The following is a 22309-nucleotide window of genomic DNA, read 5'->3' on the forward strand; positions in this document are numbered from 1 at the left end:
AGTCGCAGCTGAATCCATGAGGCCCAAGAAGGGCACCTTCAGAGCTGTTTGATCTCAGGCCCTTTTTCTCAGCTCCGGGGGTGGATCTCTTGTGGCAATAGAGGTTCCCCTCCACTGCCTTTTCTGTGCTTTTTTTCTGACGCTGGTTTTGGTTCTTTTTCTTTCTTTCTTTGTTTTAAAGTCTTTATTGCATTTGTTACAATATTGCTTCTGTTTTATGTTTTGGTTTTTTGGCCACAAGGCATGTGGGATCTTAGCTCCCTGACCAGGGATCAAACCCACACCCCCTGCACTGGAAGGTGAAGTCTTAACCACTGGACCGCCAGGGAAGTCCCTCTGGTTTTGGTTCTTAGCCAAGCCTACTTTTAATTGTCACAGCCACTTTATTTCCCCAAGAGTGGCAGCATCCTTGGGTGGTTGGTCTTTGAGTTCTGATTGTTGGTTCTTATCTAGGGTCAGACAACAGTCAAGGGTCTCTGTGTGGCTGACCAGGGAATCTGGTTGCCTTTTTATGTACGTTTACAACATACACTTACCACAAAACTAATTTTCTTTTTAATTAATTATTTAATTATTTAATTATTTAATTATTTTTTGGGGGGGCTGCATTGGGTCTTCGTTGCTGTGCACGGGCTTTCTCTAGTTGCTGTGAGTGGGGGCTACTCTTCATTGCGGTGCGCAGGCTTCTCATTGCGGTGGCTTCTCTTATTGTGGAGCACGGGCTCTAGGCGCGTGGACTCAGTAGTTGTGGCGCACGGGCTTAGTTGCTCTGCAGCATGTGGGATCTTCCCAGACCAGGGCTCGAACCCGTGTCCCCCGCATGGGCAGGAGGATTCTTAACCACTGTACCATCAAGGAAGTCCCGAAACTAATTTTCTAAATACTTTTGACTCGGAATTTTCTTTTTGCACCTCCTTGGGCACTTCATACTTTAATAAACTTGGAGCCTCTGAAATTGACCAGAATCTCTCTTACATCCACCCAGGATGCCGCAAATCATCCTGCATTTCTACTTCATGGGGGACGGGCAGAGAGTGGGACCAGACTCTGCCCACCTGCCTTCCTCTAGACATCTGCGCTCTCTGGCCAGTACAAGCCCTCAGAAAGGTCCACTCCCTAGATAGACCTGCCAACATTCTCACGACCCATCAGCGGACTGAAACTTGGTCACTGGGATGGTAGCAAGTGGGGCATTTGCATTTCTGGGATCTCTAGACTTGGAACTCTGGAAACCTGCCCCCTATAATATCACAGATAAGGCATTCCACCTAGCAGTGCTTAGGCATTGTCCATTTCCATTGCCCATTTTGCAGCAGAGGAAACTAACACTCTCAAAGGAACTTTGGATAAGATACCTCAGCCAGGAAGCGGCAGAGTTGAAATTCAAGACCAGGGCTGAGTGCCCAGCTGACAGTTTCTCTGCTGGCTGTCCTTGGCCTCAGCTCCTCCACTTTAACGTACCTGGGGCAAGAGGGTTGAAGGCACATTCCCAAGGAAGAAACAACGAGCAGTAACACCGCCCTCTAGTGGTGAGGGGTAAAGATTTCACTGAAAAAAATAAGGATGCTTGGTCAGCTGTCAGACTGTCCTTAGAGACCAACTTCTCTCGCCTAATATCACAGATGAAGCAACTAAGGTGCAGAGAACAGAAGGAACCCGGCCACTGTCACAAAGTTAGTCCGGGGCAGTTGGTTAGCTAGAAAATGTGTTCTTGTGTCTTACTTTGTGTCAGGTGCTATGCGTGGTACTCAGGATACACTGGGGAGGGTCCCTGGCTGTTATAGGCTGACCTGTGTCCTCCCAAAATTCATGTGATGAAATCCCAAACCCCAGTGCCTCAAAACTTAACAGTATTTGTAGATAAGGGCTGCAAAGGGGTGATTAGGTTAAAATAAGGCTGGTGTCCTTATAAGAAGAGGAAGAGGCCCAGAGTTACACAAGCACAGGGAAAGGCCATGTGAGGATACAGTGAGAGGTGGCAATTTGCAAGCCAAGAAGAGAGGCTGCAAAAGAAACCAAACCTGCCGGTACCTTGATCTTGGACCTCTAGCCTCCAGAACTGTGAGAAAATTAATTTCTGTTGTTTAAGTCACCCACTCTGTGATACTTTGTTATGGCAACCCTACCAAACTAATACGAGGAGACAGACAACAAATGAAAGATTATGAATAATTAAAAGTCACATATCAGGAAGCAATAGCACCAGGTGCTATGTAATAGGGGGACTGACTCTGGAACATCAGGGGAGAGTGCCCAGAGAAATATGAGTTACAGAGGCAAGGAAGTAGGTGGAAGAGGGTGCTCCACGTGCGGCACCAAAGCAAGGGTGAAGGCCCAGAGGCAGGAGAAAGCTTGTGTCTGAGGACAATTGGAGGGTGGGGAGCAATTAGCAGAGTCCTTGAGGTGGCAGAACCCCCACCAGCTCAAGGTTTATAGGCTAAGGTATGGATTTTTGTCTTTCCCCTGAGAGCCATGGGGGTGAGGGGCCACCTGGAAGTGAACATAGTGTAAACAAGTCCACAGTCGGCCTTGGGTGGGGAGGGGAGGAGAGGGGAGAGTTAGAAAGGTTAGTTGCAACGGGGCCTGGGGTGATTTTGTTAAGCTAGGTTTTATTAGGCTCTGTTGGGGTTTATCTGGACGGCAGTTTGAGCACATTTAAATGCATTTGGGAAGAATCAGCAGAGAGGGAAGTGTGCAAGATGCAGGTGAGTAAGGGGTTAAGAGCCCTGAGATGCAGGAAGGGGCACCTGGCATTTGATCAATTACCTAGGACATACAGGCTTTTCAGGGACCCACAAAAACATCTTTGAACGCTAAAAGTTAAATGATTGGCTCCAAGATTTTTTTAAAACTGCAGAATCAAAACTAATATGTTTAATTAAATGTCCGCACAACAGAGTATTACATCAACTTCCTTTATGATAATATTTAACTCTCATAAAGATGGCGTTGCATTTGAAAACAAATTGAGAGCTAGATTTTTCTCACCTTGAAAAATACTCCCAATGAGCACCTTAGTGCTCCCCAAAAAAACAAAAAAAAACAAAAACATAGTCAATCACAAATTAGACAAGTTGCAACTTCCCTGGTGGCACAGTGGTTAAGAATCCGCCTGCCAATGCAGGAGACACGGGTTCGAGCCCCAGTCCAGGAAGATCCCACATGCCTCGGAGCAACTAAGCCCGTGTGCCACAACTACTGAGCCCGCACACCACAACTACTGAAGCCCGCACACCTAGAGCCCGTGCTCCTCAACAAGAGAAGTCACCGCAATGAGAAGCCCGCGCGCCACAACAAGGAGTAGCCCCCACTCGCCGCAACTAGAGAAAGCCTGCACGCAGCAACGAAGACCCAACGCAGCCAAAAATAAATAAATTTATTTTAAAAAATTAGACAAGTTATCTGTAGCTAAGTAATTTTTTTTTAATTTTTTTATTTTTAAAATTTATTTATTTATATTTTTGGCTGTGTTGGGTCTTCGTTTCTGTGAGAGGGCTTTCTCTAGTTGTGGCAAGCAGGGGCCACTCTTCATCGCGGTGCACAGGCCTCTCACTATCGCGGCCTCTCTTGTTGCGGAGCACAGGCTCCAGACACGCAGGCTCAGTAGTTGTGGCTCACGGGCCTAGTTGCTCCGCGGCATGTGGGATCTTCCCAGATCAGGGCTCAAACCTGTGTCCCCTGCATTGGCAGGCAGATTCTCAACCACTGCGCCACCAGGGAAGCCCCTGTAGCTAAGTAATTTTTAAAGAAAAACTTTTTAATTATTTAAATGTTTTACAGCAATATGTTTAACATGAGACGTGAGTACATTTGAATATGTTTGTTTGGTACAGTATGTGGTGGAATGTTCTAAGGAAGGACAGACTAGGGCAGAGGAGACCTAAAAACCACCCTGGGGTGGGTCCAAAGCATGTGACATGTGAGGGGCTGGCCTGGGAAAGGAGGAAGTTTTCAGGGGGTTTGGTGGAGAAGGTTGGCACGCACCCCCACTGGCTTTTTTTGTTGTCGGTGAGGTAGGAGATGAGCTGTCTCTTCTGTCTGTGAGCAGAGAGGGGGAGGGGAGGGGAGGGGCAAAGAGAGAAGAATGTAAAGATTGGAAATTGCCATTTCAGAGAGTGGAGGAGGAGAAACTGACTGGAAAGTGTGGATGACCCAGTTGAGGCTGGTCACCATGAGTAACTGATTGTGCCAATCTGTCTAGTTGTGTGTCTTCAGGAGCATAGTTTAACAGTCTGGAAGCAGGAACACCCTGGATTCACCCAGGGTTGGGGTTCAATAGGGTGAGCAGGATGAAGGGTCAAAGGAGGTGAGGAAGTTAACATCACTTGAGTGCCTACATCGTGTGCACAAGAATAGACACTCTTACATACACTGCCTCATCCATAAGGATCATTATATTGGTTACGATGCATTTGGCCGCAATCAAGAGAAAAACTCAACTAACAATGGCCTAAAGGTATTTGTTGTTTATTTAGGAGTCTGTAGGAAATTAGACCTAGGATTGGTTTGGAAGATCCATAATATCCTCAGAGACCTGGGTTTTTCCTTCCCCTTTGTGCCTTCCCTCAGCAAGTTGGGTTTCATTTGCAGGCTTGGACCTCATGTTTGAACTGTGGTCGCCCCAGCTCACGAAGCAGAGCTACCTCACATGACAGCACTCTCTGTGGGAAGGGAGAAAATTACTTCCTAGAAGGCTAGCAGTCTTCTACCTACATCCCCTGGGCCAGAACTGAGCCAGATGCTCACCCCTGCACTAAAACTGATCAACAGGAACTGGAAGGCTCCAATTCATCTTAGTTTTAAATCATGACTCCTCCCGAGGCTGAGCACATACCAAATAAATAAAGTTGGGGTTCTGTTAGCAAGAAAAACAGAGGGATGGCTCTGTTGGATAGGCCACCAACAGTGTCTGCACAATCATTATCCTCATTTTACAGTTGAAGAAACAGGTTCAAAGAGGTTATATGGCATGATGAAGGTCACAGTGGGTCCGGAAATTGAGCCCAGATCCTTCTGATACCACTATGCTGTGCCCTGTTCAGGTCTTGCTGACTCCAAGACCAGTTTTCTTTGCATGTAACAATGGTTCCCAACTAGGATTTGAGGACACTAGGGGTCCCTATAGCCCCTATAGAGAGTTGGGGAGAGGAGGGAACTTCCTGGGTATTTATTTCCAGTGTAAAAAAATTAATAAACAGAAACCTTAATTAAATAGTCAGGAGACCAGAAGCAGGGGGCTCTCACACTCTGTGATGATGATAGCAGAGCCCAAAAGGAATAAGAAAGATTCCTCTTCCTTCCTGACAAGGACTCATCCAATGAAAAGCCATGGACTCTTTGTTTACTGTAGCCCTCCCAGCTTCCTTTCCCCCTTTATAAAAGAGTTCTCCTTCCCTTGCCATGCAAGGACTTGCACAAGCCTTCCCACAATTGCAGGCCCCAAATTGCAATTCTCTGCTCATCTTGAATAGACCCACCTTGGCTGGAGAAATATCTGGCAGTCTATTTATTTTAGGTCAACATTTTGGTGGCCCATATGGCGGCCAGAGATGATCCCTGCTGGTTCCAGGACTGGTGAGCAAACAGATGCAGTACCCACAATTGAGCCCACTGTCACTCACTGCTTTTCTCACCAACCCTGGTCTTTCTCCTGGATCAAGCTCACACTCTCTTTGCCTTTGAAGCTCTTCACGCTTTTGGGGGAATCTACTTAAAGCTTTCGTCTTTCTGGTTAAGGTCTTGTTCTGTATGCGAGTACTTTTTTGGCACTTTGGTCTGATTTTTGAGATCAGAATGTTTCAATTGAAGCTGGCTGAGAAGCTGTGGGCCCATTCCTATGGGAACAAGAGCTGCTTCACTGAAACTGTGCCAGTTCAGCTGTCAGCCCATTCCTTAGGAATAGGGGCTATTCTCTAGAAACTGACTGAGAAAGTCTTTGGCCTGGCTTCTCTGAGACCAACCTGTTTCCTTAGAATTGGATGGTATCAGCTTGGAAGTTGTTTGAATTGAGTTGTTTGAGCTGTTTAAAAATTGTTCTTTTACTCTAGAGAAAAGCCTGTAAGAAATAGGATATCAGTTACCTAAATAGTTTGAGGGTGTCCTCCCTATAGGGACTCCGAATGATTTTATGTTTAAAAACTGCATTATTCTTCATGCACATTTCAACAAATGGACCAATCCGACCAAAGGCAATTTAGAATATCAATGGCCATTTGGAGGAACTTTTGAAATCCGCAAACTTAATTTCCTTAAAACCAAATTGGACTAAAATGGCTCAAAAATTTTCCAGAACTGAGTAGTATGCCTATTTCAATTGGTACATTGAGGATTCCCAATGTTATCAGGAGTCTAAAATTGCCTCTCTGCAAAATGAGATTTTAAGATTAAGTAAGGCAAACGAAGAAAAACAAAATGGCTCCCAAAGCCTTGGACTCTTCTTCCTTGGCTTCTTTGTCTCCCATTCTGCCTCTGACACCACCTTATCTCTCTCTCCCTTGGTTCTTCATGTTCAGGCCCTGCTTCCAGCACCATCTTCCTCCTTCCCTTCTATACCACCTACACCTCCTCTATACGCTCAAGTCCCCCATGCTAAATCTCTCACCAAACTTGTCGTTTTCTCTGAAACTCTTTTCCTCTGAACCTTTAAAATTAAAGGTTCAGAGGAAAATCTGTCCCTTTAAAATTAAGCCTCCTGAGGACCCAGAGAAAAACCCTTAATTTCTTATATTCCCTGGACTAAAATTAAACTGCGAGCCATAGTTAAAGATTTTCCCAAAGTAACTGAAGGTCCTCATGGATTTGCTGAGGAACTTAAAAGTATAGTCATTCAAACTTATGAACCTGGTTTCTCCAACTTATATCAGCTAATTAATATGCATGTCAGTGGCCCAGCCTTAGATAAAAACCCCTAATTGGGAAAATCATGAAAGGGCTCTAGAATTACAACTGGGAGAGCAGCCCACTAATTGATTATTTGATCAGGCTTGTTCAATTGCTAGGTGACTTCACTGAGCAATTTCTAGGGCTTTTCCAAAGCCTATTGATTGAGACAAAATTCAAGCTTGCCCACAAAAATCTGATGAACCTGTTTATGACTATTACAGTCAACTTCAGATTATTTTTTAAGAAAATTCTCATCTTCCTTCAGATGTTGATTCCCCATGGGTAACTTTTAACTCTGTTTATTAGTGGGCTGAACCAGGACCTTTCCCTTCTAACAAAAAGGACCAGGATGAAGTGGGAAATTATGTCCACTCTAGATTTAGGTAATCTGGCAAACCAGCTCTCACACTGTGGGTGGAGTCACCACCAAAATTCTTAATCTTCAACTCCACAAATGAAGTCCCCTAAATAAAATCAACACCCTCCCAGTTTCTGCTATTACTGCAAAGAGTCAGGACATTGGAAAAGAGATTGTTACAGACCCAAGCCCTTCAGGCACCATTATCCCTCTAACCAGCCTTTCCAACTTCCTCCCAGTTCTCACTGACAGGGCTCCAAGGAAATACAGGGCCTCTTCCCAATCCTCCCTCTTAATCAGCTTGGAGAAACAGTCCTCCAGATTTGGGACGGATCTCTTCTCATCCTAATTGACACTGCAGCCACACTCTCAGTGCTCAACCCCACTACTATAAAGCAGCCCCTGCCTCAGAGTACTAATACAGTCCAAACAGTGGGGATCTCTAATGAACCTCAAGCGCTTCCTATCCCTGAACCTATTCTTTTTTGTCTAGACCCTTTGAAAGATATACATGCCTTTCTCCTCAGTTCCTCCACCTCATCCATTTATTAGGCCAAGACTTCTTACAGAAGTATCACACCAGGGAATTCCCTGGTGATCCAGTGGTTAGGACTCCGCGCTTCCACTGCAGGGGGAATGGGTTCTATCCCTGGTCTGGGTCCCGTATGCTGTGTGGTGTGGCCAAAAAAAAGAAGTATCATGCCAGAATTTCTTTCTCCCAAAAAAAGGAAATAATTCTAGAATTTGACAGTAGTCATCAAAGTCACCCACCAGGTGAATTAAATTACCCTTTGACATCTTTTATTTGTTCCGTCTCTGAGAGTATTAGAGCTTATTCTAGAAACACAGATCATTTTTCCCTATTGAATCAGCTACCATCCCTCTTCTGGGCAAAAGCTCCAACTGATGTTGGCAAAATTCATAGCGCACCTCCCATCAAGATTCATACAGACCCCTCAAAACCTCTCCCCAGAATTAGTTAACACCCTATAAGAAGTTCTTCAGGGCATAAGGCTCATAACAGTTACAAGGCTCAAGGCCTCATTATCCCTTGTAGTAGCCCTGTAACACTCCTATTTTACCAGTGAGAAAACCTAAGGGTCAAGGGTGGAGGTTTGTGCAGCACCTCAGAGCAACAAACAACACTGTTATCCCTCCACACCCTGTCGTTACTAATCCTTGTATGTTGCTAACATCCATTCCCACCAGATGTAAATTTTTTACTGTAATTGATTTATGCAGTGCATTCTTTAGTATTCTAGTTGTTGAAGCTACCTACCTACCTTTTATGCCTTCACTTGGGTAGAAAAACAATTTACCTGGACAGTAATGTCTCAAGGTTCTACTTGAGACATTACTTCTTATTTCTTGCAAATCCTAGAAGCTGATCTGGATGATATAAAGTTCCCTAGAGGTTCTACTTTGTTGCAATATGTAGATGATTTGCTTCTTTTCTCTCTTTCTCAAGGTTTCTCACAGAAAGACAGCATCCACTTGCTAAAGCTTTTAGCATCAAAAGGACCAAAGTTCACCAAAGAAAAATTGCAGTTTGCCCAAACCCAGGTTTGATATTTAGGACATCTGATATCAGAACAAGGGCTACACTCAGATCCAGATAGATTTCATGGTGTCCTAAGTTTCCTAAAACCCAAAACTAAGTGCCCACTGGGAGGTTTTCTTGGGCTAGTTGGTTATTGCCAAACTTGGATTTCAAATTTCTTATGGCCAAACCTCTAATATTTTACTAAACAATAACAACCTGGACCCAATTTTATGAGAAGAACCAGACAACATAGTTTCCAAGGCCTTAAAGGAGAGTTTGATGAACCCACTTGCTCTTGGGCATTGCAATTATCAGATTCCTTTTCTCCTTTTTGTTTATGAAAAGGAAAAGAATGCCCTGGGGATATTCACCCAAAAACATGGGACCACCATTGACGCTTAGGGTATTATAACCAGCAACTGGACCCTGTGGCATGGGGACACCTTCCTTGCCTTAGAGCCATTACGGCCACTGTCCTTTTGGTTAAGAGCACCAAGAAAATTATTGTGGGATCCCCTTTAACCATCTTTGTACCTCATGCAGTAGGAGCCTTCCTGAGTTCTCATCACACTCAACATTTCTCAGTCAGCTGCCTCACCTCCTATGAAGGCCTTTTGTTAACTGCTGGTCACATAACTCTATTATGCTCTAATAACTTTTAACCCTGCTACTCTTCTCCCCTCCAATACATATGAGAGACTTCAGAGCCAAACTCTGAGTTTTGCTTCTTTTTCAGATGAAAAGTATGATAAAATGAGTGGACCTAGGTTCCAGCAACTGTAAAGGGGGATCTAGGATATTTAAAGCATGGTTTTGCAATCGCACAGACCTGGTACAAACCCCAGTTGCATCATTTATTGACTCTGTGGTCTTGGGGAAGTCACTTCCTCTCTCCAGGCTTCAGTTTTCTCTTTTAGGAGGTGGAGATAAGCTGACAAGTTGGCAGATAGCACAAGCCAGCCCCAGGTCAGGGGGATACCCGAGAGTCACAGGGAAGTTGGCAGATCAGAGAAACTAGCCCTGTGGCTACCAGAAGAGGGCCAGGCTGGGGTGTGGACAATGGCAGCCCAGAGCAGAATAGGACACAGCCCCATCAGAGTTTTCAGATAGATACACACTTTCTTCTTCCCCACCTTGCCCAGGGCAGACCTTGGCCAGCCCTATAGCTGTCACCATACTATTACTGCAGGCTGAGAAGGCACTGGCTGGGAGGGGGTGGCTTACAGCCTCTGGGTGGGGAGGGGGGTCAGAAACAAGTACAAGGCAGTGAACTAGCCTGTACCTTAGCTTCTCTTCCACCACTCCTCTTCGCCCTCCTGATACCTTAGGCACTAGGTTATGGCAACCATGGGTGGCAGCTTCTAGTAAGAGTCCTACCTGGATAGAGAGAGGTACAGAGAGGTTCTTCAGGGATGCAGATGTCTGCTCAGGACAGTATAAACCAGGAGGTATAGACTGTACACGAGAGTCTCCTTCTCAACTCACCAGGAAAAGTTCAAGCTACATTTGGGCTTTGCCCCTTCCCCCAGGCACTCAGTCCTGGCCCCAAAGAAACAGGAGCTCACAGGGGCAGATAAGAGACAGCTGAGGGACACACACCCAACAAGAGAAAGACAACATACAGGGCAACCTTATCCAGACACAGCAGAGTTCATGCACTAGGCAGGACAGGAAATGAAATACACATTTTAAGTATTATTCTAAAAAGGAAAAGAGAGGATTGGGGAAATATGAAGGAGGAACAAGAAGTCATACAGAAGAACCAACTATAGAGTCAGACATGAAAAACGTCATAGATGAAATAAAGACCTCAAAGGTTGGGATGAATAGCAGAGTGGATATAGCCGAAGAAAGACCAAATAAGCAAGTATTGATATTAAGATCAGGTTGAGAAAATCTCCTAAAAAGCATGAAGAAGGTATAGTTATTTTACATGGTACCCCAGTACACACACACACACACACACGCCCCTAAAACAAAAGTTTCATGAGAGGGTGTTATTGTCCACTGTATTCCATATATATATATATAAAACATATATATATATGACATATATATATGATATAAATTGATTTCACAATTCACTAATGGTCTTAAACTACAGTTTGAAACACAGGACTGGAGTCATACTCTTAGGCTCTCTTGCTAAGCATTACTTCTCCCCAGAGGAATGATTTCTTTGAATGGGGAGTTTGGGAGAAGACAGTAGGTATGCTCAACCCAGCTGCTCTGGGCTCTTCTGCCCTGCCCATCTGTAGAGATGGTGGGTCAGGATGCTCTCTGACTGCTCGGGAGGGGCCCGGCCCTGTAAGGTTTCTAGACAGTTTCTGTTCTCACTTCAGTGCCTACCCCTTTCTGACTATTTGGTGCCTCTGCCATACTGGCTGTTAATATTCTTAGTATAAAACTCCTGCCCTTGCTTGATGAGTTGAGTCACTGATCTGGTGGGTAGTCCATCTGTTTCAGGAGAAAGTATTAGCAAGTCTATTTCGGCCCCATGTCTAAGCCACTTTCTCCAATTCAGCATTTATTGACAACAAAGATGACATTTTTCTCTCCATTTGAACATCTTCTTTGTCTTCTCCATTAGTTCTAAACTTGGGGAGCAGAAGCATTCTTTATAAACCTGCTGTTATGGACCAAATGGTGGTATTCCCCCCAAAATACATTATGTTGATGCCCTAATCCCCAGTGTAATCGTAATGATAGTATTTGGAGGTGGTGCTCTTGGGACGTAATTAAATTTAAATGAGGTCAAGAGGGTGGGGCCCCACCATGGGATTAGCGTCCACATAAGAGGAAGAGAGGGCAGAGCTCGCTCTTTCTGCCACTTGAGGACACAGTGAGAAGGTGGCTGCCTGCAAGCCAAGAGGGCCCTAGCTAGGAACTGAATCTGCTGACATCTTGATCTTGGACTTCCTAGCCTCCAGAACTGTGAGAATTAAATTCTTATTGTTTTTCACCCAGTCTGTGGTATTTTGTTATGACTGCCCAAGAAGATTAAAACATCTGCTAAGATTTAACAGTGTTGGGGCTTCCCTGGTGGTGCAGTGGTTAAGAATCCGCCTGCCAACGCAGGGAATATGGGTTCGAGCCCTGGTCCGGGAAGATCCCACATGCCGCGGATGCAACTAAGCCTGCGCGCCTAGAGCCTGTACTCTGCAATTAGAGAAGCCACCGTAATTGAAGGCCGCACACTGCAAAGAAGAGTAGCCCCCACTCGCCACAACTAGAGAAAGCCCGTGTGCAACAACAGACCCAACGCAGCCAAAAATAAATTTATTAAAAAAAAAAAAAAAAGATTTAACAGTGTTAAATGGTGCCAGGAGGTCAAGCAAGATAAGAACTAAGATGCCACCAAGGGATTTACCAATAAGGGGTTTGTTAGAGACCCTGGTGAGAACAGCTTCTCTGGGTGGGTGGGTCAAAGAATAGGAAATGCACATTATCCCAAAGCAGGGCTAAAATGGAAAGGAGAGGTAGCAACCAGAGGCAGAGGAAACAGGAGAGATCTGAGCATACCGGGGGGTGACTAGGAAAAAGCCCAGAGTCCTCCCTGGTGTATAAGATGGCTTGAGGTGGTTTACAGTAAAAATATACCCATTCACCCCACAGTTCCTCACAGGGTCCTCCTCTTAAGTACCCCAGGCCCGTTTCTCCTGCTTTTCCTCCTTGTGTTACATCTGGAAACTTTGGCAGTCACTGGGGGTCACGGAGGACAAAGTGGTCAGGTCTAAACAGACTCCTGGACCTGCCTGCTTCATCAGGATGCCAAGAGACCGCAAGAGAGCAGAACCCCTGGGAAGCAGGCAGCAGCCAAGGCAGGGTAGAGAGTACTAACAGTCAGGGACCTGGGTTCCAGTCCTGCTTCTGCACTCCATAACCTGCCATCCCACAGAATTCCTCTCTGAACTCTTGAGGGATCTAGGAAACAGATCGCCTGGGTTTGAATGCAGGCTTCACCAAAGCACTACGGTGTGACTTGGGCCTCGGTTTCCCTTCTAAGAGGCACTGTTTTAAGGGGTAACCTAGAACAGCTGTGAGCTAACCCCTTGGCACACAGCAAGTGCTCGGTAGATGCCAGTGTCACCGCCTCTTGTCCTACCCAGGCACAGCCTCTCACTCCACACCGCACCTCGCAGAGTGGGCGGGAGGTCCCTGCGCTCCAGCCCGCGCCCCCGCTCCAGCCGCCAGGGCGCGGGCGGCCTGTCGCGACAGCGGCGGTGCATTGTGGGGCTTGTAGTGCGGGGCTTGGTTGGGTGGGTGGGCGCGGCCGAGGCAGTTCGCAGCGGGGCCATCTTCTGCAGGCCGGCTGGCTCGGCCTGTGCAGCCGGCATCCGTGCCCCTCGCCCGGCCCGATGGCGCCGCGGCCGCTAAGCTCCTTGGTGCTGGCGCTGGGTGGCGCGGCGGCCGTGCTCGGTTCGGTGATCTTCATCCTCTGGAAGACCTACTTCGGCCGCGGACGGGAGCGGCGCTGGGACGGAGGCGAAGCCTGGTGGGGCACGGAGCCTGCCCGCCTTCCGGAGTGGGACGAATGGGACGTGAGTACCTGGAAGAGATCTGCGTCTCCGCGCGCGTAGCCGAGGGGTGTGACCGCCGCCCTGCGGGGCGGGAGCTTGACGCCGCAGGCCTCGCGCGGGTTGGCGCGCGTCGGGCGGCCGGGAGTCCCGGAACCGAGGAACGCGTGGGCGTTTGGGGGAGTGTGCTATGCTGCGCCGCCGTAGGCCTAGGGCTTCCTCCGGGGAGCCGGAGCCCGTCGGGCCAGCGCCGGGCCCAGCCCGCGCCCGCCCGGCGCCTGCGCAGTGCGCGCGGGCCGGGGGATGCCGGGAGAGGCCCTCCGCCCCCTCACCGGGCCCGCGCGGTTCATTTGCGCGTTATCCCGACTCGGTGGTTCCTTCCGCTGTGGGATGTGGGGATTGTCAGTCTGAGGAGGCTGACGCTCCGCGAGGGGTAGGAATTTGCTCGAGGTCACTCAGGAAAAACCTGAAGAACGGGTCTGGGGATTCAGGACTCCATAGGCTCCGCTCGTCCCTTTGCACCAGAGCGGGCCTGGCTGCCCCTTAACGGCGGCAGGGCGGGGATGGGCGCTTTGGGCCTTCGGTCTTCCCTGGGGAAGGGTGAGGCCGGGAGGGTGCCGACCGCAGCCTGACCCGTGCCCCACAGCCCGAGGACGAGGCGGACGAGGAGCCGGCGCTGGAGGAGTTGGAGCAGCGCGAGGTGCTGGTGCTGGGGCTGGATGGCTCTGGGAAGAGCACGTTCCTGCGCGTGCTGGCCGGGAAGCCACCGCTGGAAGGCCACATCCCCACCTGGGGCTTCAACTCCGTGCGGCTGCCCACCAAGGACTTCGAGGTGGACCTGCTGGAGAGTGAGCAGACCTTCCCCCCCGCCCCCCCCACACACACTCCCGCTGTCTCCCCATCATCTCAGCTGAACCCAAGCCGTGGCTTTTTATCTAAGCAGGACACGCCCCTGTAGAAAGTCCTTCCCACGCCTCCCTGCGACACAGGATATAGTCCAAGCTCTATACTCTGGCTTGGTCGCCCCCTGTCCCTCACCCTTACTGCAGCCCACATCCCTAACACTGAGATACTAACAACTAAAGTTTCCAGTATGTCAAGCCCTTGACAGACATCACTTTAAAAACCCTCCCAACAACTCCGTAAAACCGGAAACAGTTACCACCTTCATTATAGGCCCAGAAAGTAAAATAATTTATCCAAGCTCATGCAGCTTGCCGGTCAGCTAATGCAGACTATCTGGCTCTGGGCTCTCGATGTTAAGCACCATGTACAGTGCTTGTTTCTGAAGGGTGCTTGCTGTTTTCTTTCTAATCTTCTGTGCTTTGCATGCACTGTTCCCCCAGTCCGGAAAGCCCTTCTTCCCTTGTTAAACTGCTGTTCATCATTCAAGATTTAGGTCAAACATGATACCCCTCTGAAGCCTTCTCTGACCCCCAGGCTAGGTTAAGAGCTCCTCCGTCTGCTGCAGTGTTTGCCACATACCACCCTGTGTCCCTGACTAGGCACCTGGGGCACCGATAAATCTGATCCAGCTCTGGCCCCTAGGGCCCAGCCCCAATCAGGTACCTGGGAGAGCTTGCTGAGTAATCAGAGAGGGTCTGAGCATCCTCCTGCCCTCAGTGTTAGGCCTCTTGGGATCCCAGGAGAGGATGGGAGAGAGGGTATTGAGAGCGCAGCAGTACTTAACCACCTGTGTCCAGCCACAGACTCAGTGGGGAGGGACGGGTAGCCTTCCTGCCAGCCAAAGGACTCAGACCATAAAGACTAGGTGGGTTTAGTTAAGTCCTAAAGTGGTGGGATCGGACTCTGAGGGCCTGGCTGTTGGCCTGAATGGGCCCAGTTCCTCTGGTCTCAGGGCCTTGCCTGCTAGCCTGCCCTGGCTACATCTTTTCTCCCTGACTGTAGCAAACGTTGACATTCACCTGAGATTTAGTCCTTTCAATGAGCTTTCCCTGTCTCCATCTCTTGTGCCAGGGACACAGAAAATTCAAGTGGGGGTTCTGCACTTGAGGCCCACTCTGTCTGGCAGAGACAGTATCCCCCTCCCTCCACCTTGGAAGAAGGGGTTTGGTGTTTTCATGTTACCCAGGGGTCTGCCCTGTTAACATCCCAGGCTCAGTAAGGTCACCCAACCTGGATTCAAACCCAGATCTCCCATTCAAGTCCCGGGGCTTTCCCCTCCCACAGCACTCACTTCACTGTGGTCTCCTACAGCGCCTGGCCTGGAGCCCAGCTGAGAGTGAGCACTTTGTGCATTTTTGATGACTTTTCCCTTCCCCCCACCTCCTATACCCATTTTATTAGCTAGTTCTGTCAGCTTTATTCTCCAGTGGAGTCTGCGTCTGTTCACTTCTCCCCACCTCCATTTCTGCCTAATTGGTCCAAGCCATGGTCACCTGTCAGGACTACAACAGTCTCCTTGCTGGTCTTCCTGCTTCCACTTCTGTCCTCAATGTTGGACAGCGGTATCTTTCAGAAACCCGTATCAGATCATGTCATTCTTGCTTAAAATGCTTAAGGGGCTCCCCACAGACTCACTGTGGCTTTACGGGCCCTGTGTGGTCCAGCCCTGGGCAGCCTTGCTGGTCATGGCTTCCTCCTCTCCCCTTCTGGCGGCGCCTCAGCCTTCTGTTTCTCGAACACATGGATCTTGCTCTGCCCACTGCCTATAATGCTTTTCTCTGCCTCATCTCATGACTAGCTCCTTCTCGTCATCCCGGACTTAGTTCACATGCTGCTTCCTTAGACCACCTTCCCAGACCAACCAGTCCAAAGCCACCAGCACATACAACCACCCCACCCCACCCCTTTCACTTTTTCTGTTTTACTTCCTTCCTTTGTGGAATGTGTTTATGTGTTACTGCTGTGTTGTTTCTGGTTACGGAGGGAGCTCCTTGAGAGCAGGGCCCCTGCCTGCCTTGCTCACCTCTGTATCTCCAGCACCCAGATCAGTGCTTGGCACCTAGTAAGCACTCAGTATATACTTGTTGAGTGCCTGCTATGTGCCAGGCATTGTGCTGAGGGCTTTGGGGGGATCCAGAGATAAATAGCTCTAACTCTCAAAGAGCTTAGAGCCCACAAGTGTCAGAAGTATAACCAGGAACACTAGGATGCAGGATGACCAGTGGGGACTTTGCAGAGGGACAGAGGGGAACAGGAATAACCCAGGTTGGGGGTGCTACTTGGGCAGCCACTTGGTGGCACTGTTGAGTATGGTGTTTCCAAGGAAAGAAAATGGGGCAACTAGACTGAACAAGAGAAGCCGAATGGAGAATGGCTGTGCACAGGCAGGGCAGGGAGTCCTGGCTGCTGACTACAGCCGCCACTGACCCAGGAGGAAGCTAGAATTTGGGAGGAGGCAAGGCAGCCCAGGAGAAAGAACCAGAGAGTACTATTTATTGAGCATATACTATACACCAGTCCTGTGAAAGGTGCATTGCATGTGGTACCTTTGGGTTCTGCTGCAACCTGTTAGGTAAGTTCAGTGAGGAGGAGACTGATGCCCAGAGGTAGCGACCTGCGCAGGGAGACCTAGCTGCCAGAGCTGGAGCTAAACCCAGGTCTGATTGGCTTTGGAACCTGTGGACTTTCCCTTGCTCCTGGCCAGTGGAGCCTTGGAAGGCAGGAAGTGGGGTGGGGTCAGGTTATATGTAGAGAGCCAGGGCCCAGGGAGGCTCTGAGCTGGCCCCTGGCCTCTCCTCAGTCGGTGGCAGCCAGAATCTGCGCTTCTACTGGAAGGAGTTTGTGAATGAAGTGGACGTGCTGGTGTTCATGGTGGACTCAGCTGACCGGTTGCGGCTGCCCTGGGCCCGACAGGAGCTGCACAAGCTACTGGACAAGGACCCTGACCTGCCTGTCGTCATCGTGGCCAACAAGCAGGTGAGAGCCATGGGAGGCTGGCTCAGGCCAGGCGGGCTTGATCCGCAGATGCCTGGGCAGGGGCAGGGAGCACTGGAGAGGTATTCGGGCCCAGGCCCATGACCTGCAACGCTTAGCTGAGAAACTGTCCCCCACCTCTGCTACCTGTACTCTTTCCTCATTCCTAATCCTCATCCCCTCTCTGCCTTCCTCTTTGCCTGTCATTTGTCATCCTAGAGAAGTGAGAAAAATTATTATTAAGTGTCCACTACTTCCCAGGTGTGGTTTCAAATAACATTTCATATTATGCTTCTGTTCACCCTACAAGATATGGGATACTCTTTCCATTTTACAGATGGGGAATCTGAAGCTCAGAGAAATTTTGTACACCTTGAAAATAGTAAAATTGGAATGTCTAACTCCAAAACCTGCACCTTTTCCACTCTTCTATGTCCGTATGATTTCTGACTCTAGGTCAGAGAGCTACAGCTAGGAAGTGATAAGAAGTTGAACAGATTAAATAATAATAAGAACTAACATTTATTGTGTGCTTACAGCGTGCTAAGCACCCGGTAATCATGACCTCACTTGTCTTACAAAAACCCCACTTTAGGCCTTGCTGTTAGCCCAGAGTTACAGCTGGTATGTGGCAAAGCCAGGAGTTGAGCTTAGATCTTCCTCAAAGTTCCTGCTCTTCACTCTACCTCTCCTGGCCCAGCAACTCTCGGCATCACACACTTAAGATGCCATTCTCTGCCACAGTATAGAGTCCTGTCATATTTCATGTGGCCTGTGCCCATGGTCCTGATAGCTGTGGGGCATGTTTCCAGCCTGGCTTGGAGAGAGGCTGTCCATCTTTGACCTCAGGTTCCCCCTGCCTATTAGGAAATACTTGACAGTCATTTATAAATAGGGTAACCATATGTCCTGGTCTGCCTGGGACAGCCCCCATTTATGCCTGTTGCTCTTGTATAACTATTAATAGTACCTACTTTGAGTCTCTGAAGTACCCCAGTTTGACATGGGGAGGGGGAAGGGTAAGCTGGGACAAAGTGAGAGAGTAGCAATGACATATAGTATACCAAATGTAAAATAGCTAGCTAGTGGGAAGCAGCCACATAGCAGAGGGAGATCAGCTCAGTGCTTTGTGTCCACCTAGAGGGATGGGATAGGGAGGGTGAGAGGGAGACGCAAGAGGGAGGGGATATGGGGATATATGTATACATATAGCTGATTCACTTTGTTATACAGCAGAAACTAACACAACATTGTAAAGCAATTAGACTCCAATAAAGACGTTAAAATAAATAAATAAATTAATTAAAATAAAAAGAAGTACCCCAGTTTGGACAGTAAATCACATCATCATCTTGTATATAAACTATAATTTATAGTGATTTTGAACCTACAGGAAATAACGCCTGAGGTCCCAGCACTCTATGAATTGCTCCAAGAAGAATCATTTTAATCTTGGGCCAGGCTTGAAATTAAAATGTACCATCACCAGCCATGTTGTGCAGTGGCTTCTTTTTCTCGTCACTGGGTTTCTAGAAGTCTAGGGAAGGTAAGGCCCTTGTCTGGAAGTGACCCTACTGTAAGATCTCTCCACCATTAAGTTTAGGAAACTGAGCTAGGGTTCCTATAAAGGTTATAAACTTGGTCATCAAGCCAACCTGAGTTTGAAACCTGGCTCTGCCACTTATCACTGTTTCATTGGCTAAATGACTTCACCTCCCTGAGCTGATTTCCTCATCAGTTAAGTGTGGACTGTGAGAATTAAGTAAGATTAAGTGCCTATCACAATGCCTGACTTAGAGGAAGTGCTCTTTCTTAGCACAGTGGCTGCGGGTAAGAATGACGGGGTGGAAAGAGATTGATACCAAGGAAAGTCAGAGATGAGGAAGAGAGTTTAGACCAAGTGGCCGTGAGAGAACTTAGGCCCCAGTGTTCCCCCAGGGAGCCGAAGAACAGTTTATTTCATAGATGACAAGGGTGGGTTGTTGGGAAACACTGTCAGTCCCTCCTGACATCTCTGTTTCATCCCAGGACCTGAGCGAGGCCATGAGTGTGGTGGAGCTGCAGCAGGAGCTGGGCCTTCAGGCTGTCGACAACCAGCGGGAAGTCTTCCTCTTGGCAGCCAGCATTGCCCCTGCAGGAGCCGGCTTTGAAAATCCTGGCACCGTGCACATCTGGAGACTGCTCCTGGAGCTTCTCTCCTAGGCTGGTACCCACCTGCTCACCAGCCAGCCCTGGGACCCCAGTTCTGCTCCTCCTGCTTCTTCATCCCCAGCCGGGGCCTGGGGCACAGGCTATGTGGCAGCACTTCCCTTCTCCCCTCCTCGCCCTCTCAAGAGCAGGGCCTGGGCAGGCCAGGAACCATATGGAAGCCTTCCTGGTGAGCTAGCCATGAGGCTGAAGCAGGGAGGCGGGTGAGGCTGAGGAGAGAATGGTGTCTTGCCCATTCTGGGCTGGGAGTGAATCCCACTTTCACCAGGGAAGGCAGCCTCGTCCTCTGACCTGTACAGTGAGCTGCTCAGCAGGCTTAGTTCTCCCCGCCCTGTAGATCCCAGTGGTTGAGGACCGGTGTAGGTGTCCAAAGTATGCCCAGTCTAGACCATTCCCTCCTGGTGACTTAACACCCCTCTAATGTGGGCAGGTTCTGGGCGGTACGCTGTGAGCTCAGACCCCGACTCCTGCATTATCCTCCAACCCCAGCTGGCTCATGGCCTTGTGCAATCCCTCCCTCTCTGGCCCCAGGGCCATCCTTTTTAAAGAGAAGTGATTTCTATGTTTTTTTTCTAACTTGGAGATGTATTTCCCAGCCATGAAGATAAGAAGCTCAAGGACGAACCTAGAGATCCTAGCAAGGAGCTTTCTGAAACCTCCCTGCTTCCCCGAGGTTGAGGCCTGGCCCACCAGCCTCTTGACTACAGAGTAAGTGGTATTCACCCGCTAATCAGAAAAATTGAAAGCTTCCCCCAGCCCCCCACCCCACCAAAATCTGGAGACAGAAGCTGCTGCTCTTACACTAACTGTGCCAATGCCCATGTTTACATAAGTCTGGGGAAGGAAGGAGCCTGCCTGTGCCCCTGGGAAGAAGACTGTCAGCGGAGCAGGATGTTGACCTCCAAACTGCATTTAATTATTTATTTATTTATAAAAGGAACAGGCCAAAGTTTAGGCTCTGTTTCTAGGTGCTGTTATTAAAACCCCAGAAGATTGTCATGGAAAATTTGGATCTTTGAGGAAAATAACTGGAATCATGAATGACAGTGTGGTAAGCTACATGTTTCATTGGAGACAGAGCTTGCACTCCCCTGACCCTCTGTGGCTGTAATTGATGTCATAATACTTCACGGTGATCCATATGAACTTGAACTCCACCACTTGGCCCAGCAGTCAAAGGGACACAAACTGTGTAGGTAACATGACTCTGGGAGAGGCAATTTCATCATAGTTATCCAAATAAAAAGAAATGAGAATTAGCAGACCAACCAACAGGGTAGCCTTGGGTACATCACTCAGCCTTTCTAGACCTGCTGATTGCCCAGCTAAGGCAAAGTTGGACAGAATTTCTGCTGTCCTCTCCAGTACACATTCCATAATTCTCCTGTTTCCAGTGATCAGCCAGTTTAAGGACTGTCTCTGTACTGACACTTCTCTTTAGTGCAGGCAAAAGAAGGAGTCTTTTGTCAGGGGCCACTGAACTGTCACCTCCACAAATGGGCCTTTTTTTCAAGGAGATACCCAACTCAGTTTGCTTTTTAATTGAGAATAGAGATTATGTGCCTTTGTTTCATTTGACGTTTACTCAGTGTGCTGCAGTTCCATGCTGTGGCCGGTGCAAGAGGGGCAGGCCAGGAAGGTGGGCTGTAGGTGTCTCAGAATAGAATCACTTTCTTTGAAATTCTGATTAACTTTCTGCTTTAAGAAGTGATTTGACTGATTTTATTAAATATTTCGGGAATGAGTTGGGTTTTAGAGTAGCCTTTGAAGCTCTGCTGACGCTTTTCATTTCGCCACTAGAAGGTTGAGAGGCTTTACTTCTCTGTTCTATGAACTCCACCTCGTCCTCTAGTACTTAAAAGTTACCTTTGGAGCCAGCATTGTTGAGGGGGGCACCCTTTTCTACTAATTAAGATCTGCCTTTGGTCTAATGAGTATCACTATGTAGTACAGTTTTTAAAGTCCCCACTGTGGGGAGGTGAACTTGAGTAGAGTTTAACTATGTGTACTTTAGCAACTTTCAAAGACCACTCTCAGAACTGACAGGTGCCAGTGGCACACCAGAAGACACCACTGAGGAGCACTGAAGGTCCAGGGTGCCACCCCCTGGTGCTTGCACAAGAGTGTATAGACGTCCTGTTGGCCTGTGGCGGTGCCTCGCGTGTGGAGCTGCTGGCCTGTCCTGGCTGGGTGGCAAACAGTACTCATCTGCTCCAGTTCCTACCAGGACCAGATTGGGCAAAGTGGGGAAAGGCCTTTCTTTTTTTTTTTTTTTTTTTTTTTTTTTTTTTTTAAATTTATTTATTTATTTTTGGCTGTGTTGGGTCTTCGTTTCTTTGCGAGGGCTTTCTCTAGTTGCGGTGAGCGGGGGCCACTCTTCATCGCGGTGCGCGGGCCTCTCACTATCGCGGCCTCTCTTGTTGGGGAGCACAGGCTCCAGACGCACAGGCTCAGTAGTTGTGGCTCACGGGCCCAGTTGCTCCGTGGCATGTGGGATCTTCCCAGACCAGGGCTCGAACCCGTGTCCCCTGCATTGGCAGGCAGATTCTCAACCACTGTGCCACCAGGGAAGCCCAAGGCCTTTCTTAAGAACAGCTAACTGCCTGGCCTTATGGTGCTCTTACCTAGTTGTTCCTGAATGTGACTTTGGTTCTGGAGCCCAGATGACTGCTTTAGGGAACCAGTCATTACCTGGAGCTGTTCATCTCAAAGTGAGGTTCCTGACTAGTCTGGGTGACGCTGTGTTCCCCCTACTGCCCTGACTCTACCTGAGCTTGGGAATAGGGAGTGAATGGCTGGGCAGCTCTCATATTCTAATGAAGACCATACAGTGCCCACTTCACATGGGAAGGAAGTTTGCACCTACTTGCTGGTTGAACCTATGCCTGGATCACTTACCCTGGCTCTAGGGGCTTCTGTTCT

The 22309-nt window shown here is 48.5% G+C and overlaps 1 protein-coding gene across 3 annotated transcripts; it reads left to right on the forward strand.

Annotated features, from left to right (window-relative positions):
• Positions 1-12053: 12053 nt before the first annotated feature.
• Positions 12054-21635, forward strand: ARL10 (ADP ribosylation factor like GTPase 10). 3 transcript variants are annotated; one of them, XR_005019435.1, is made up of 5 exons: positions 13375-13733; positions 13947-14148; positions 17007-17182; positions 19208-19556; positions 19984-21635. XR_005019435.1 is itself a non-coding variant. In XM_036848562.1 (4 exons), exons 1-4 carry the CDS (start codon positions 13142-13144, stop codon positions 19379-19381), a joined length of 735 nt encoding a protein of 244 aa, XP_036704457.1. In that variant the 5' UTR covers positions 12054-13141; the 3' UTR covers positions 19382-21635. The 3 variants fall into 3 exon arrangements, 2 of the variants coding, with proteins under 2 accessions (XP_036704457.1, XP_036704456.1); XM_036848562.1 differs by lacking the exon at positions 13375-13733 and adding an exon at positions 12054-13324 and having other exon boundaries at positions 19208-21635; XM_036848561.1 differs by having other exon boundaries at positions 19208-21635.
• Positions 21636-22309: the final 674 nt, after the last annotated feature.

The sequence above is a fragment of the Balaenoptera musculus genome, chromosome 3 (genome assembly GCF_009873245.2).
Source record: "Balaenoptera musculus isolate JJ_BM4_2016_0621 chromosome 3, mBalMus1.pri.v3, whole genome shotgun sequence".
NCBI classification, from domain to species: Eukaryota; Metazoa; Chordata; class Mammalia; order Artiodactyla; family Balaenopteridae; genus Balaenoptera; species Balaenoptera musculus.

Excerpts from the sequence above, each read along its gene's own strand:
- ARL10 (XM_036848561.1), top strand. The coding sequence starts at position 13,491 with ATGCTGCGCCGCCGTAGGCCTAGGGCTTCCTCCGGGGAGCCGGAGCCC. Across the intron at positions 13,734-13,946 it reads AGGCTGACGCTCCGCGAGGG|CCCGAGGACGAGGCGGACGA; the intron begins GTAGGAATTTGC and ends CGTGCCCCACAG. Across the intron at positions 17,183-19,207 it reads TCATCGTGGCCAACAAGCAG|GACCTGAGCGAGGCCATGAG; the intron begins GTGAGAGCCATG and ends GTTTCATCCCAG.